Source organism: Oncorhynchus mykiss, chromosome 6 (genome assembly GCF_013265735.2).
Source record: "Oncorhynchus mykiss isolate Arlee chromosome 6, USDA_OmykA_1.1, whole genome shotgun sequence".
Classification (NCBI taxonomy): Eukaryota; Metazoa; Chordata; class Actinopteri; order Salmoniformes; family Salmonidae; genus Oncorhynchus; species Oncorhynchus mykiss.
In genome coordinates this window covers 39862337-39880123 of record NC_048570.1, presented here as the reverse complement: position 1 = coordinate 39880123, position 17787 = coordinate 39862337, and the positions used below count along the sequence as shown (strand labels likewise).

The window sequence follows — 17787 nt, the reverse complement described above, 5'->3', positions numbered from 1 at the left end:
ATGAACACTTTCCACGCTGCGCTTTGGTCCACTCTTCCTTCCACCGACGATGAGTGTTACACTATAGGATAAGACAGATACATATATTTAGATATTTTGCTATAGGATAACAGATACATATATTTAGATATATTGCTATAGGATAACAGATACATATATTTAGATACATTGCTATGGGATAAGACAGAATCTGGTGTCTTGGCAGAATAAATGTCTTCCATTTAGGTCGTTACAGTACAAGAGATTCCATGGACATAAAACAATAATGGTTTTCATTGAAAGCAGCCTAAACACATACAATTATTTGTTTAGGCAAGCAATTGATCATAGGTTATTTAATCTAAAGTTTAAAAAACATATCAAACCAACAAATTCACCAAGTTGGCCCCCTGCCCCAACTCAATTTATAATCAGTCAAACTAGATATGGAATGTATTGAGCCTGCAAGTAAGCCTTTCAGTGTACTTTACCATGTGTATCCTGTGCCTATGACAAACGTCATAATCAGCAGGACAATAATGCCACACCATCTCCCTTTGATGTGTATAATAGATTATATATCTCTATTGCCCAGCTTTGAGTATGTGGGTGTGGTAGGCTACCACTCCACTACTTACCAGGACTGAAATAGCTGGAGGTTGCTATTTCTGTCATTACATAAAAGTCTCAATAAAATTGCTTTATTACTACAGATATAAATTTGTTTAGTGGCTGTTGTGGACTGGAATCCCCCAGTGGTTTACTGAGAGGTGTGTGTGTGTGCTTGTGTGTGTGTGTGTGTGTGCATGCATGCATGCGGAGTAGAAACACAAACACTCCACCCCCACACTCCTCCAGACAGACCCCATAAATGTAACAATTAACAGGGCTTCTTGCTCGACAAACAGGTGAGAATGTTGGGAATGTAGCACATCCCACTGTGTAGTCTGGGCCAGGACGTATCAATTTGCATAAAACACCACTCTGACTCTAGATTGGGTGGAGGAGTAGCTCTCAAATTAAACTCTGCAGAGACTTAACAGCAAAGCCTACTGAGAATGAAAAGGGAAGCAATTCTACACAGTTATAATACAAATTATAGGCCTATCAAGACATCGAATTCAAATGAAATATTGAATAAACAGTTTAGAGCGTGAAGTTTGCAGCGGTTACTTTCTAAAAGCGCGGGAGGAGATAACCCATTCATAGACTAACTACCTTTAGTGCCTATTGATGAAGGTATCTTCTGGCGGGGGAGTTTTGTTAATTAAGAGCCCCGACGCTCGTTCTGAACGTTAAAATGCATCGCTTGCGGTATGGTTTTGGAAACATAAGGAACGTATCTTTAATATCAGTAAGAAATAATAATAATTTTTAAAAAAAGGTTAAATTACTACACACCTTTATAGGGTTAGGGTTCCCACACGGTCATTTTTCCATGTTACAGCACTTGTTTACAGAAAAACTGACGTAATACAGAGGTGTAACTTAGCTAATTAACAATCTGCGTCTCAGAACAAATGTGTTGTCACTGAAAAATACTATTGGTTGCAACTGTGTTAAAACCGAGACAGATTTTGTCATTTTGTGAAGTTATTTTAAAGTGGTATTTAAGTAGAGGGCTTTATGTTTCTAGAACCATACCGCAATTGTGAATCTATCCACGTTTAGATGGACTATTTGGCTGTTTTGGCTTCCAGAGCCATTTCGCCTCTCAACAGAACATGTAAGGTCCTAGGACTATAAGGAGGAATGTTAGGCTACTGTAGTACATTATTAGACTAGGGAGAAGATGGCATAGTCCAGTGATAGGCAACTAGATTCAGTCACAGGACGATTTTTGTCTGAGCGCATGGTCAGAGGGCCTGAACATATTTATAGAAATTTGCAGCAAATTGACCACAAGTAAACCCAAAAAGAGATTGTATTTGAAAATAACATAAACATTTCATAACTTGATTACATTGAGACATGATCACGTAAGTCTCTCTTTTTATTCGTAGGAATACTTGTAACTACAGATTTACTAAATTATTGGTGAAGGGGAAAAAAAACAATATTGGGACGGTTTTGGCCCGGGGCCGCCTGTGGCCTATTCTGTTTGAATTATCTCCCACTGCGTCGCAGCTGCAAACCACACTGCTCCTGCTCCCCTCTCGCCCATGGAAAGAAATTAGACACTATCCTCACAACACTCCTCCCCTCCCTCTCAAACTTGGAGCTTTCTCCCACTTTTACCATGTTCTTCTGTAGCCTATACCCGGTCTTCTTCGATGCAGCCTATGTTTTCCTCCTTATCATGGCTGGCTGTTGATGGAACAAACAGGTCGCTGGACCGCCTCTAAAGCACAATCGAAACATCAATGCCAGTGAAAATTTTTCAATCTCTTGATTTTGGTTAGATGAAATATGCGATGTCCGCGTGTGAGCCGGGTTCTTTTTCTGCTACATTCTGTTTTGTTTTTGGCTGCCAGCCATGTCGAGTTCTCGCTGCCTGGTAGCCTCTCTCCAGACGAAGAACAAGGTCAGTGTGTCTCAGTTGTTACAACTAGCCTAGGCTATAATTACTGCAACAATGTTGCAACAATAAAATCGCAATTTCACTTACATGCATAGATTCAATGCAACAAACAGCACACATCGTAGTTAGCCATTACAAAGTTAGTGCATGCATTTGTGCATAATTTTAGCCAAATGGCAGGTTGATCAATTAATTTATAATTTGATAAATGATTAACTGATTGATCTGGAAATTATATTGTAAGTATTGGATCATTTCAGTGTAGTGGTTATTTGTATCCAACTGGCCTAATGTTATTACTTTTCCATGTTATCCTCAGGTCGCTTTCTCCAGTCCCAGTCGGATGTGTCCATGGTTCATCCAGTCAAAGTTGACAGCGATGGACAGTTTCTCTCCCACTCCCTAGCACACCGCTTTGAGCGCGTGCGGCACAAGCGAGACTTGGGGACTTTGGAGGGACGCGTTTATTATAAGGTGACCTACAAAGGTCGCAATTTGTTTTTTAATCTAACAGTCAACAACTATTTGGTGTCGAACAAATATGTTCTGGAGTGGCGGAACGGAAGTCTGAACCGGACTGAGCACCGTACCACAGGGGAGAATGCGTGCCACCTGATCGGCACCGTGACGGATCCTACTAATGCGCGCGGGACAGCCGCCATCAGCACCTGTGAAGGCTTGGTAAGAAACCAGGATACTGACCATTATTGGAATTTAACTCCATGTCATCTTTAATTATTTTCACTGGTTTTAAGACATATCCAGACAGGACGTATACGTCTCGCCAATGTCTGCACGATGTAACATGATACATCGCGCTGATGTAAAATAAGCGTGACATAAATAAATACAAATAAAATGTAGTATGGAGAGCGTTTGCAAATTGGCAAGATGTCACCGAGGTGTCGGCATTTGATAACATTTGCCCTTCAGGCGCGGTTTGGAGGATGCATGTCAAAGCTGTTAAATTATACTGGCAATAATGAAAAACAATAAGCTTTATATTTTAGTCATTTAGCCGACCAAACTTACTAGTGAGCGCATACATTTTTGTATTTTTCATACTTATCCCCGTGGAATCGAACCCACAAGCACCATGCTCTACCAACTGAGCTAAATGGGACTATACTAGACTATACGTGATTTTGTTTGGGGGTAAACTGAAGAGAGAAGATTCAAGTTTATTAGGCTATTGCTAAACCATGTTAAAACTCTTAAGGATCCGCCCCTTTTTTTCAATCTTTGCCTGAAATGACATACTCAAATCTAACTGCCTGTAGCTCAGGCCCTGAAGCAAGGATATGCATATTCGTGGTACCATTTCAAAGGTACCATTTGAAAGGAAACACTTTGAAGTTTGTGGAAATGTGAAATTAATGTAGGAGAATATAACACAATATATCTGGTAAAAGATAATACAAAGAAAAAAACAACTGTTCTTTTGTGACACTTGTCCCCAGTCAGCTCGCACACTTTTGGCCGAGGTATCAAAATGCGTAGGGAATATATCGTTTAGAGAGCGTTTTTGCACATTGGCAAGACAACACCCGAGACATTTGAATAGAATGTTGATGCCTGGCCGACATATAAACATCTGCAAGACATCTTGTCAATGTGCTAACGCTCTCCATACTACAGCTTCCCGATGTATCATGTATACATCGTTACTACTTTGAGCAGACGTACAATACCAGTCAAAAGTTTGGACACACCTACTCATTCAAGGGTTTTTCTTTATTTTTACTATTTTCTACATTGTAGAATAATAGTGAAGACATCAAATCTATGAAATAACACATATGGAATCATGTAGTAACCCAATTTTTTTTTAACAAATCTAAATATATTTGAGATTCTTCAAAGTAGCCACCCTTTGCCTTGATGACAGCTTTGAACACTCTTCACATTCTCTCAACAAGCTTCATGAGATAGTCACCTGGAATGCTTTTCCAACTGTCTTGAAGGAGTTCCCACACATTCTGAGCACTTTTTGGATACTTTTCCTTCACTCTGCGGTTCAACTCATCCCAAACCATCTCAACTGGGATGAAGTTGGGTGACTGTGGAGGCCAAGTCATCTGATGCAGCACTCCATCACTCTCCTTCTTGGTCAAATAGCCCTTACACAGCCTGGAGGTGTGTTTTAGGTCATTGTCTTGTTGAAAAATAAATGATAGTCTCACGAAGCGCAAACCAGATGAGATGGTGTATCACTGCAGAATGCTGTGGTAGTCATGCTGGTGAAGTGTGCCTTGAATTCTAAATAATAATTGACAGTGTCGCCAGCAAAGCACCATCACACCTCTTCCTCCATGCTTCATGGTGGGAACCATACATGTGGAGATCATCCGTTCACCTCACAAAGACACAGCAGTTGGAACCAAAAATCTCAAATTTGGACTCGTTTGTCTGCTTATTTGAACTGTTCTTGCTATAACATGGACTTGGCTTTTTACCAAATAGGGCTATATTCAGTATACCAACCCTACCTTGTTACAACTAAACTGATTGGTTCAAACGCATTAAGAAGGAAAGAAATTCCACAACTTAACTTTTAACAAGGCACACCTGTTAAATGCATTCCAGATGACTACCTCATGAAGCTGGTTGAGACAATGCCAAGAGTGTGCAAAGCTGTCATCAAGACAAAGGGTGGCTACTTTGAAGAATCTCAAATATAAAATAAGATTTTGATTTGTTTAACATTTTTTGGGTTACTACATGATTCCATATTTGTTATTTCATAGTTTTGATGTCTTTACTATTATTCTACAATAATAAAAATAAAGAAAAAACATAGAATGAGTAAGTGTGTCCAAACTTTTGACTGGTACTGGTATGTGTGCTATCTGGGTCCCAATTTTGATGTCTACAAGATCTACAGCCAACTCTGTGATGCTGAGCGGCCATGTGACGGTGCAGCGCGAATGCATTTCGACCTCCTACACTCACAGCCACCCTCCCGCCAACCTTCTAAATGGAACGCAATCTACTAACAATATACCGCTGTCAGGCCGACATCGGCGAGGTGTACGTGTTTACTGCTGTCGGGCGCCGTCTGAGTAGTTGGGCCAGTGTAATCCTTCTCCAATGCATCCTTATACTTTTCTCTGTCATTCAGTGATCAATATAAGGCTTCACAAATGAACCACATTTAGAAGCAGGTAAATATAATTGAAATAAGGAGATATGTACCCTCATTATGATTTAGCCACATTGATTTAGCTTAGATAGGACATTTTGTATGTGTAATTTCTTGGCCTGTTTACCATTCACATATTATAGAAGCGGCTGCCTCCCCAAGGTCAGAGTAACTTCTTTAAAATATACAGGAGAGAGACATCAGAGAAGTAGTAAAATATGCAGTAGAGGATGTGGTCTGGCTGGTCACAGTTGAGCAAACCCTCAGACTGACAGTACTTCGTCTGTTGGTCCGGCCTTCAAAGATTTCCTGACTGTTTGCAGAAGGACTTTAGCTTCGTAGCCCCCAAACGTCTGCATCCGCCGCCTCTTCTCGGTCTACTGGGAGACTCTGGCTCTCTTGCATGCTCTTTCTCTCCTCCTTCTCTCCCTTCTCGCCCGTCTTCTCCCACATTTGTCTTCTACTCTCAGCTCTCTCTCTCCCTGAATCTGCAGTGTTATGTTTCTCTTTGTTTGACCACAGAGAGTAAGTTTGAGAATGTGGCTTCTATGGCTACTACTTACAAAGAGGCTGAAGTAAAACTTGGATTAGTGTCACACACAAACACAAGGCGGCAGTATTTTTAGAATTCTTGTATGTTTCTTATAAGAAACCTACTTTTATCTACAAAGGAAAGGAAGACTTACATTTTTATCACAATGACAGTTGAGTTTTTCTCTCTGTCTGCTAACCAGAAAACAGCTGGACAGCAGAGAGCGACAAAGGGGAGACTTCCGTATTGTCCCTGATTTATTTCTGTAGAGGATAAGGAAGAGGGAGGAACTTCCCTCTGTATTTGATCAGACTTGTCAGTAAATGGCCTGTGATGGATGTCTCTCAGTGTTTACTCTTGTCACATCAGGAATGCCTCTGCTGCAAGGTCTTGTCTCAGTGTCTGTCAGTCATGTTTGGTTTGCAGTCGCTCAGTAAGCCAAACCTTGTAAATACATGTCATTGAGTATATACAGCTGTTGTGATTGTGAATGCGTTTGGGTTAGAGCAAAGAGACAGGGAATGTGCAAAGACCTCCCTGCATTTGTTATCCAGTTGCTCCTAAATGTTTCCTAGGCTGTGACCCCAGTGAGATCACACCAGATCGACTTCAGTATTCAGGTATTCAGTTTCTCCAGGTCCCCAGGACGTTAGGAGATGCTGTCAATGCTGTCCACTAGGGGCAATGTGAGCGCGTATTGCCATCTCGTAGGCTCGCGGCTTGCTACAGTGTTGTGGATGGGGATAGATGGGCTTAAACCATGTGCTTCGGCTTTGAGGATCGCAGGTTCAATCCCGGTGGCGGGTAATTGTAATGTTCTTTCTTCCCGTTTTAACCTTATCCCATACCTTAACCATTACTTAACCTTAACCGTTAAGTTTTGTTTATGCATAACCGTCAACTTTCTTCTGCTTTAACAACCTTAACTCTTACCTACTTTCACTTCACCCATAGACATTTCACCCATTCACCCTTTTTTACTCATTTCCATGTAAAGGACCCATGAGAACCAATATGTGAAGTTCATAGAAGCATATTCAATTGTGTGTCTAATGAAAGCTAAGAGTATATATTTCTGGGAAATGAAGGCATAGATACATTTTTCAACCATTTTCCTTAGAAATTAGGCTTAAGTAATGGCTTGGATTTTTGGTCAAACGGATGGAAAAGGGGTCACAGAAAACATCTACCAGAAAAAGTCTTAAAAGGTATTAGAAATACATCAAAACACAATGTTGAAGTAAAGACCCCTGCCAACTAATATCAACACTTTAATCATTTGAATAAATTATTTACCTTCTGTAAGTTTAAGAAACATTCGCTTGTGCCTTGTAATTCCATTAACAAAACCCACATATCTTTAAGATATTTTCTAATTTCTCTCCCTCATGAGGAGGGAGGATAATGCAAGTTCAGGTAGACCTACCAATTAGTATTTTTACTGATATCCGTTTTTGTTTATGTGTTATTAAGTGATTAAAACTTGTAATTCGGCAACATAATTATAAGTAACGGAATTACTGTAATTAATTGGCTACAATGGGAATTCATAGTAGTCACAAACCACAGTTGGGTCTCCTGCTACTGTCCTCCCTTCCACTGGCATACTGTTATGTTCAGCACATAGGGTCTCCTGCTACTGTCCTCCCTTCCACTAGCATACTGTTATGTTCAGCACATAGGGTCTCCTGCTACTGTCCTCCTTTCCACTGGCATACTGTTATGTTCAGCTCATAGGGTCTCCTGCTACTGTCATCCCTTCCACTGGCATACTGTTATGTTCAGCTCATAGGGTCTCCTGCTACTGTCATCCCTTCCACTGGCATACTGTTATGTTCAGCTCATAGGGTCTCCTGATACTGTCCTCCCTTCCACTGGCATACTGTTATGTTCAGCACATAGGGTCTCCTGCTACTGTCCTCCCTTCCACTGGCATATTGTTATGTTCAGCACATAGGGTCTCCTGCTACTGTCCTCCCTTCCACTGGCATACTGTTATGTTCAGCACATACATGTTTTCTCTCTCTTTCTGTCATCTGGTGGTCAAAGCGAGAGTGTAAAAACAGTCTGGACAACCCCTCCTTCCCTCCTCTCTCTTTTCTCTCTCTCCAGTTAATGTTACCTGTCCCGGCTTACTGGCACCTACCCATGTGAGCCCCCTCTCTTTCCATTTACTGTAACCAGTATCCGCACCCACTAAGCACCAGAGGACCATGGACGTTGAAAAGTAGTTGTAGATTTTTGGTCCGGTGCTTACTTACGTGTCCTTTTCCAACAATGTAGAGTTAAATATGAAATAGTGGCAAGAGGAATAAGTACACAGTGAAAAACAATAACGAGTAAAAAATAACACGGCTATATACAGGGAATAAAAACCATTACCAAGTCGATGTGCAGGGGTACGAGGTCATTGAGATAGCTACAGTATGTACATTTCGGTAGGGGTAAAGTGACTAGGCAACAGGACAGATAACAGACTGAGCTGTAGCAGAAGCGTATTTATGTATGTTGTGTGTGTGTGTGTCAGTGTAAGTATGTGTGAGTGTGTAGGTAGAGACCAGTGTGTGTGCATAGAATAATAGCCTGTGTGTAGAATAATACCCATATACACTATATACAGAAAAGTATGTGGACACAGCTTCAAATGAGTGGATTTGGCTATTCCAGCCACACCGTTGCTGACAGGTGTATAACATCGAGCACAAAGCCATGCAATCTCCATAGACAAACATTGGCATTAGAATGGCCTTACTGAAGAGCTCAGTGACTTTCAATGTGGCACCGTCAATGAATGCCACCTTTCCAACAAGTCAGTTCATCAAATGTCTGCCCTGCTAGAGCTGCCCTGGTCAACTGTAAGCGCTGTTATTGGGAAGTGGAAACGTCTAGGAGCAGCAATGGCTCAGCCATGAAGTGGTAGGCCACACAAGCTCACAGAACGGGACCGCTGAGTGCTGAAGCGAGTAGCGCGTTAAAATAGCCTGTCCTCGGTTGCAACACTCACTACCGAGTTCCAAACTGCCTCTGGAAGCAAGGTCAGCAAAATAACTGTTCATCTGGAGCTTCATGAAATAAGTTTCCATGGACGATCAGCTGCACACAAGCCTAAGACCACCATGCGCAATGCCAAGCGTAAGCTTGAGTGGTGTAAAGCTTGCTGTCATTGGACTCTGGAGCAGTGGAAAAGCATTCTCTGGAGTGATGAATCACGCTTCATCAGCTGGCAGTCTGAAGGACAAATCTGGTTTTGGAGGATGTCAGGAGAACGCGACCTGCCCGATTGCATAGTTCCAACTGTAAAGTTTGGTGGAGGACTCGGCCCCTTAGTTCCAGTGAAGGGAAATCTTAACGCTACAGCATACAATGACGTTCTAGACGATTCTGTGCTTCCAACTTTGTGGCAACAGTTTGGGGAAGGCCCTTTCTTCCACAAAGCGAGGTCCATACAGAAATGGTTTGCTGAGATTGGTGTGGAAGTACTTGACTGGCCTGCACCGATCCCTAACCACAACCCCATCGAACACTTTTGGGATGAATTGGTACGCTGTCTGTGAGCCAGGCCTAATCGCCAAACATCAGTTCCCGACCTTACTAATGCTCTTGTGGCTGAATGGAAGCAAGTCCCCGCAGTGATGTTCCAACATCTAGTGGAAAGCCTTCCCAGAAGAGTGCAGGCTGTTATAGCAGCAAAGGGGGGACCAACTCCATATTAATGCCCATTGTTTTGAAATGAGATGTTCAATGAGCAGGTGTCCACATACGTTTGGTCATGTAGTGTATGTAGGGCGTTCACTCACAGCTGTACAATGTAGAGAAAAACGGGTTAATTCAAGAGGCTGCTATGAAATGTATTTCATAATGTAGTTTTATTTGCTCTATGTCATAAATTACATGGAATTAATCATTAGATTGTTCTCTGAAATATTATAACCTTAATATATTTGTACTTGACAGTGTTGATGAAATTAAAATGTTATTTGCTGTGATTGTTGCTAGCCTCTCTTGGTTGTATCTCTTCCATATTTGGTGTTGTGAGGTGGTACCATTTGGAGGTGTTTCCGCTGGTTGGACCATTCAAAATCAGCTTCATACTTCTTCATTTTCACCTCCAGATCCTTGGCTTTCATTGCCTATAATCGCGATCAATTAACATTGAGAGGGGCCATTTCTATGCCGATTTAAAGGGAAAGACTCAGGCATACACAATGAAAACAGGAACAGATTGTCTTTGCAGAGGGTGGATCCTGAAATTCAGTATGTTTAGCTTTGTAAATAAATATATATTTAGTCTCCTATATAGTTTTGTATTCAGCGGATTTCATTTAGAAACAGCCCATGTTTTCACAACACAAATCTGCAGCTTGTTACTTGACGTTCGAAAGTTAGTGCCGTTCTGCAACAGAGCAGCACCACAGAGTTCTATTAAGCATTATAAACTGGGTGATTTGAGCCCTAAATTCTGAAAGCCATGGTATTTCAGACCATATACCACGGGTATGACAAAACATTTAGTATTACAGCTCTAATGATGTTGGTAACCAGTTTATAATAGCAATAAGGCTCCTCAGGGGTGTGATATATGGCCAATATACCACGGCTAAGGACTGTGTCCAGGCACTCCGCGTTGCGTCGTGGATAAGAACATCCATTAGCCGTGTTATATTGGTCATATACCACACCTCCTCTGGCCTTATTGCTTAATTATACAATGTGTGGTTCTAATCCTGAATGCTGATTGGTTATAACCGCATTCCAGTCGGTGTCTATTCCACAAGTTACCACCGGCTAAATATATGACGTTAAAATATGCCTATTTACTCTGTTCCATCTGACTGTGCAATCCACTGTCTTATCAGCCCAGCCAGGCAATTTATAAACTTGCTCTCCACTATGAAAAGCATCTAGACATTATCTCACATTTCTTTTAGACTAACATCTTGTGTTCAACAGCGGAGATTTGTATAAACCTTTCTGTGTCTCTCCGACATTTGCAACATTGTTACAAAATATTCAAATTCAATCTCCAGCTGTCCCATAGTAATGAAGGTGTCGAGAAGAGACAGACAGTCAGGCAGCTTGTCTCAGCCAGTCGAAATCACGAATCAGCATAATTTTTATGGATATATACAAAGAAATGTAAATTGAAAAAAGGTCAAATGAAACAAAGTGCAGATAGTTTACTGCGCTTCATTAGCTCATTGTTTTGGATGTATCCAAAAAACAGCTTAAACAAATGCAAAGGCAGCTACAGTTGTTATTCTGCACTGTTTGACGTGACTGTTGTTGGCTAGCTAGAAAGCAAGGGATAATAATGTTGCCACCCAGTATGGCAATGGAACATTTAGAACGAACGACTGGGTCACGTCCATAGATACAGAACAAAAAGACTGAACGACTGGGTCGCGTCTCTGGCAACCGAACCAATAGAACAAACGACCAGACGGCTTGGATAGCAACCCTAGATGTGTGTCGGGACTATATCTTGTGGAAGGATGAAATAGTATGAATAAATTAATCAAAATAACGTTGTTTTTAAAAAAATATGTCAACCATTATTTGAATATTTTGGTAGCCTGTTGTAAAGAAGTGATAATGCCCTTGAAGCAGGTGTTTGGAGGATATATTGGCATGGTTTGCAGGCCTATCAACACCCATGCCAATATATCCTCCAAACACCGGCTTCGAGGGTATTATCACTTAAGTGACCACTTTGACCATGGCTGTGATGACATTCCATTCACTCGAAATATGCTATAGTCAAATCAAATCACATTTTATTGGTCACATACACAGGGTTAGCAGATGTTAATGCGAGTGTAGCGAAATGCTTGTACTTTTAGTTCCAACCGTGCAGTAATATCTAACAAGTAATCTAACAATTTCACAACAACTACCTTGTACACACAAGTGTAAAGGAATGAATAAGAATATGTACATATAAATATATGGATGAGCGATGGCCGAACGGCATAGGCAAGATGCAGTAGATGGTATAGAGTACAGTATATACATATGAGATGAGTAATGTAGGGTATGTAAACATTATATAAAGGGGCATTGTTTAAAGTGACTAGTGATACATTTACTACATCCAATTTTTTATTATTAGTGGCTAGAGATTTGAGTCAGTATGATGGCAGCAGCCACTCAATGTTAGTGATGGCTGTTTAACAGTCTGTTGGCCTTGAAATAGAAGCTGTTTTTCAGTCTCTCGGTCCAAGCTTTGATGCACCTTTTTGGCCTTCCTGTGACATCGGGTGGTGTAGGTGTCCTGGAGGGCAGGTAGTTTGCCCCCGGTGATGCGTTGTGCAGACCTCACTACCCTCTGGACAGCCTTGCGGTTGTGGGCGGAGCAGTTTCCGTACCAGGCGGTGATACAGCCCGACAGGATGCTCTCGATTGTGCATCTGTGAAAGTTTGTGAGTGTTTTTGGCGACAAGCCAAATTTCTTCAGCCTACTGAGGTTGAAGAGGCGCTGTTGCGCCTTCTTCACCACGCTGTCTGTGTGGGTGGACCATTTCAGTTTGCCCGTGATGTACGCCGAGGAACTTAAAACTTTCCACCTTCTCCACTACTGTCCCGTCGATGTGGATAAGGGGGTGCTCCCTCTGCTGTTTCCTGAAGTCCACAATCATCTCCTTTGTTTTGTTGACGTTGAGTGTGAGGTTATTTACCAGACACCACACTCCGAGGGCCCTCACCACCTCCCTGTAGGCTGTCTCGTCATTGTTGGTAATCAAGTCTACAACTGTAGTGACGTCTGCAAACTTGATGATTTGAGTTGGAGAAGTGCATGGCCACGCAGTCATGGGTGAACAGGGAGTACAGGAGAGGGCTGAGAAAGCACCCTTGTGGGGCCCCAGTGTTGAGGATCAGCCGGGTGGAGATGTTGTTTCCTACACTCACCCCATGGGGGAGGCCCGTCAGGAAGTCCAGGACCCAGTAGCACAGGGCGGGGTCAAGACCCAGGGTCTCGAGCTTAATGACGAGTTTGGAGGGTACTATGGTGTTGAATGCTGAGCTGTAATCAATAAACAGCATTCTTACATGGGTATTCCTCTTGTTCAGATGGGTTAGGGCAGTGTGCTTGTGATTGCCTCTTCTGTGGACCTATTGGGGCGGTAAACAAATTGGAGTGGGTCTAGGGTGTCAGGTAGGGTGGAGGTGATATGATCCTTGACTAGTCTCTCAAAGCACTTCATGGTGACGGAAGTGAGTGTTATGAGGCGATAGTCGTTTATCTCAGTTACCTTAGCTTTCTTGGGAACAGGAACAATGGCGGCCCTTTTGAAGCATGTGGGAACAGCAGACTGGGATAGGGATTGATTGAATATGTCCATAAACACACCAGCCAGCGGGTCTGCGCATGCTCTGAGGACGTGGCTAGGGATGCCGTCTGGGCTGGCAGCCTTGCGAGGGTTAACATGTTTAAATGTTTTACTCATATTGGCTGTGGTGAAGGAGAGTCCGCAGGTTTTGGTATCGGGCTGTGTCAGTGGCACTGTATTGTCCTCAAAGCGAGCAAAGACGTTTTTTAGTTTGTCTGGGAGAAAGACATTGGTGTCCGCGATGGGGCTGTTTTTCTTTTTGTAATCCATGATTGACTGAAGACCCTGCCACATACGTCTCATGTCTGAGCCATTGAATTGTGACTCTACTTTGTCTCTATACTGACCCTGAGCTTGTTTGATTGCCCTGCGGGGGGAATAGCTACACTGTTTGTATTCGGTCATGTTTCCGGTCGCCTTGCCATGATTAAAAGTAGTGGTTCGCGCTTTCAGTTTTGTGCGAATGCTGCCATCAATCCACAGTTTCTGGTTGGGGAAGGTTTTAATAGTCACCGTGGGTACAACATCTCCGATGCACTTGCTAATAAATTCGCTCACCGAATCAGCGTATACATCAATGTTGTTGTCTGTGGCTATACTGAACATATCCCAGTCCACGTGATCGAAGCAATCTTGTGTGTGGAATCAGATTGGTCGGACCAGCGTTGAACAGACCTGAGCACGGGCGTTTCCTGTTTTAGTTTCTGTCTATAGGCTGGGAGCAACAAAATGGAATTGTGGTCAATTTGCCGAAAGGAGGGCGAGGGAGGGCTTTGTATGCGTCGCGGAAGTTAAAGTAGCAATAATCCAGAATTTTGTCAATATGCTGACAAAATTTAGGGATTTTCAGATTAGCCTTGTTAAAATCCCCAGCTACAATAAATGCAGCCTCAGGATATGTGGTTTCCAGTTTACATACAGTCCAATGAAGTTCTTTCAGGGCTGTCGAGGTGTCTGCTTTGAGTGGGATATACATGGCTGTGATTTATAATTGAAGAGAGTTCTCTTGGTAGATAATGCAGTCAGCATTTGATTGTAAAGAATTCTAGGTCAGGTGAACAAATTTACTTGAGTTCCTGTATGTCGTTATGATCACACCACGACTCGTTAATCATAAGGCATACACCCCCGCCCTTCTTCTTACCAGAGAGATGTTTGTTTCTGTCGGCGTGATGCGTGAAGAAACTGGGTGGCTGTACCGACTCGGATAACGTATCCTGAGTGAGCCGTGCTTCTGTGAAACCGAGAGTGTTACAATCTCTGATTGGAAGGCAATCTCTCTGGAAGGCAACCCTTGCTCGAATTTCGTCTACCTTGTTGTCAAGAGACTGGACATTGGCGAGTAGCCCGTTCTGCAGCGCTGTTGTTTTGGGTCGCCTACTGGGATCCGATCCATTGTCCTGGGTGATGGTCCAAACAGAAGATCCGCTTCAGGTAAGTTGATTTTGCTCTTATATACAATAGCTCTTCCCGGCTGTATGTATTAAGACTTAAGATTTCCTGGGGTAACAGTATAAGAAATAATACATAAAAAAACCTAAATACTGAGTAGTTTCCTAAGAAGGCGAAGAACGCGAAGCGAGGCGACCATCTCTGTCAGCCCCATCACTTGAGTAAATCGTTAGTAAGTTTTTAACCATATATGGTAGAGACATGGGGTTTGGACTATTGTTTATCTGACTGAATTGTCTATTGAATGGACATATTTGTATAAACCTTGAATTAATTAATACTTTTACGGGTGAACACCCTAATATACCTAATGGATGATATTGCATAATTCTAACTATTCAGGATACATCACCGTGAAGAGAATTACATTCATATCCATAATTATGCATTTCTGTAAAGTACAGATCAGGGACCCATAATGTAACTCCTTTCCCTTAATTCTGTTACCAGGTGTGAATCCACTTCACTTCAACATTTTTTTTTTTTTAACTCAAGGTGTCATGTCATAGCTGACATTCTTGCTGCAGACATCTTTGAATCTTAAAGAAAACATTGCAGAATTAGGTTGCATTATGATTTGTTTTTATCCTTCCAACTAAAAGTCCCTGACATATCACTTTACATGTTTATATTGGGGAAATGTATATTTTATCCGAATTTGACCAGAGTCATGTCGGAAAAGCATTTGGAAAAGTGATGTTAAGAGAAGCACTACATGAGTGGGAGTGAAGCCACTGTCCACATACGAGTAAAGACCCACATCATGCCGATTGTTTTAGAACAAATATTTTGGCACTCTGAATAAAGCCAAATTATCATCTGACCATATCCTGTGATTTCTTTATTCTGTATAAGCCCCAAAATATTGGACACAGGCTTTTTACATCGCCCCTTTTACACCCCTGCTGGCTTACCCCTCCTAGATAACCACTAGCAGCCTTGAAACACATCACTTATTAGCAGTTCAGCACATCAGCATTTCTTGTACTCTTATACAAATTCAAGATAAACCTTTTCCATCATAGTAGACATTGATTGTCGATAACAAAACTCTGTTGGCCAATGGTAGATATACAGTTGAAGTCGGAAGTTTACATACACTTAGGTTGGAGTCGTTAAAACTCGTTTTTCAACCACTCCACAAATGTCTTGTTAACCAACTATAGTTTTGGCAAGTCGGTTAGGACATCTACTTTGTGCATGACACAAGTCATTTTTCCAACAATTGCTTACAGACAGATTATTTCACTTATAATTCACTGTATCACAATTCCAGTGTGTCAGAAGTGTACATACACTAAGTTGACTGTGCCTTTAAACAGCTGGGAAAAATCCAGAGAATTATATCATGGCTTTAGAAGCTTCTGATAGGCTAATTGACATCATTTGAGTCAATTGGAGGTGTACCTGTAGATGTATTTCAAGGTCTATCTTCAAACACAGTGCTTCTTTGCTTGACATTGTGGGAAAATCAAAAGAAATCAGCCAAGACCTCAGAAAATTAGTGTAGACCTCCACAAGTCTGGTTCATCCTTGGGAGCAATTTCCAAACGCCTGAAGGTACCATGTTAATCTGTACCAACAATAGTACACAAGTATAAACACCATGGGACCACGCAGACATCATACCGCTCAGGAAGGAAACGCGTTCTGTCTCCTAGAGATCGACGTACTTTGGTGCGAAAAGTGCAAATCAATCGCAGAACAACAGCAAAGGACCTTGTGAAGATGCTGGAGGAAACAGGTACAAAAGTATCTATATCCACAGTAAAACGAGTCCTATATCGACATAGCCTGAAAGGCCGCTCAGCAAGGATGAAGCCACTGCTCCAAAACCGCCATAAAAAGCCAGACTACGGTTTTCAACTGCACATGGGGACAAATATCGTACTTTTTGGAGAAATGTCCTCTGGTCTGATGAAACAAAAATAGAACTGTTTGGCCATAATGACCATCGTTATTTTTGGAGGAAAAAGAGGGAGGCTTGCAAGCCGAAGAACACCATCCCAACCGTGAAGCACGGGGGTGGCAGCATCATGTTGTGGGGGTGCTTTGCTGCAGGAGGGACTGGTGCACTTCACAAACTAGAGGGCATCATGAGGAGGCAAAATTATGTGGATATATGGAAGCAACATAAGTCACGACATCAGTCAGGAAGTTAAAGCTTGGTCGCAAATGGGTCTTCCAAATGGACCCCAAGCATACTTTCAAAGTTGTGGCAAAATCTCTTAAGGACAACAAAGTCAAGGTATTGAAGTGGCCATCACAAAACCCTGACCTCAATCCTTTAGAACATTTGTGGACAGAACTGAAAAAAACATTTGCGAGCAAGGAGGCCTACAAACCTGACTCAGTTACATCAGCTCTGTCAGAAGGAATGGCCCAAAATTCACCCAACTTATTGTGGAAGGCTACCCGAAACGTTTGACCCAAGTTAAACAATTTAAAGGCAATGCTACCAAATACTATTTGAATGTATGTACACTTCTGACCCACTGGGAATGTGATGAAAGAAATATAAGCTGAAATAAATCATTCTCTCTATTATTATTCTGACATTTCACATAATTAAAATAAAGTGGTGATCCTAACTGACCTATGACAGGGAATGTTTACTAGGATTAAATGTCAGGAATTGTGAAAAACTGAGTTTAAATGTATTTGGCTAAGATGTATGTAAACTTCCGACTTCAACTATAGTTAGCCACATGCTAACATGAGTGCTACTACTAACTGCAGTAGTTCCAGACAATGGCTAACGCAAACATTGGCTACCATGATATCCTGTAAATTATATCAGCCAATAGGCAGTACAGCAAAATTAAAGATATAC

The 17787-nt window shown here is 41.9% G+C and overlaps 1 protein-coding gene across 1 annotated transcript in view; it reads left to right on the top strand.

Moving 5' to 3' along the window:
- Positions 1-2172: 2172 nt before the first annotated feature.
- Positions 2173-17787, top strand: part of LOC110525932 (A disintegrin and metalloproteinase with thrombospondin motifs 12) — a 51692-nt gene continuing 36077 nt past the window's right edge. The window contains exons 1-2 of the mRNA XM_021606454.2: positions 2173-2503; positions 2820-3181. Coding sequence (XP_021462129.1) covers positions 2389-2503; positions 2820-3181 — 477 coding nt within the window. The 5' untranslated portion in view covers positions 2173-2388. The remainder of the gene's footprint in view (positions 2504-2819; positions 3182-17787) is intronic.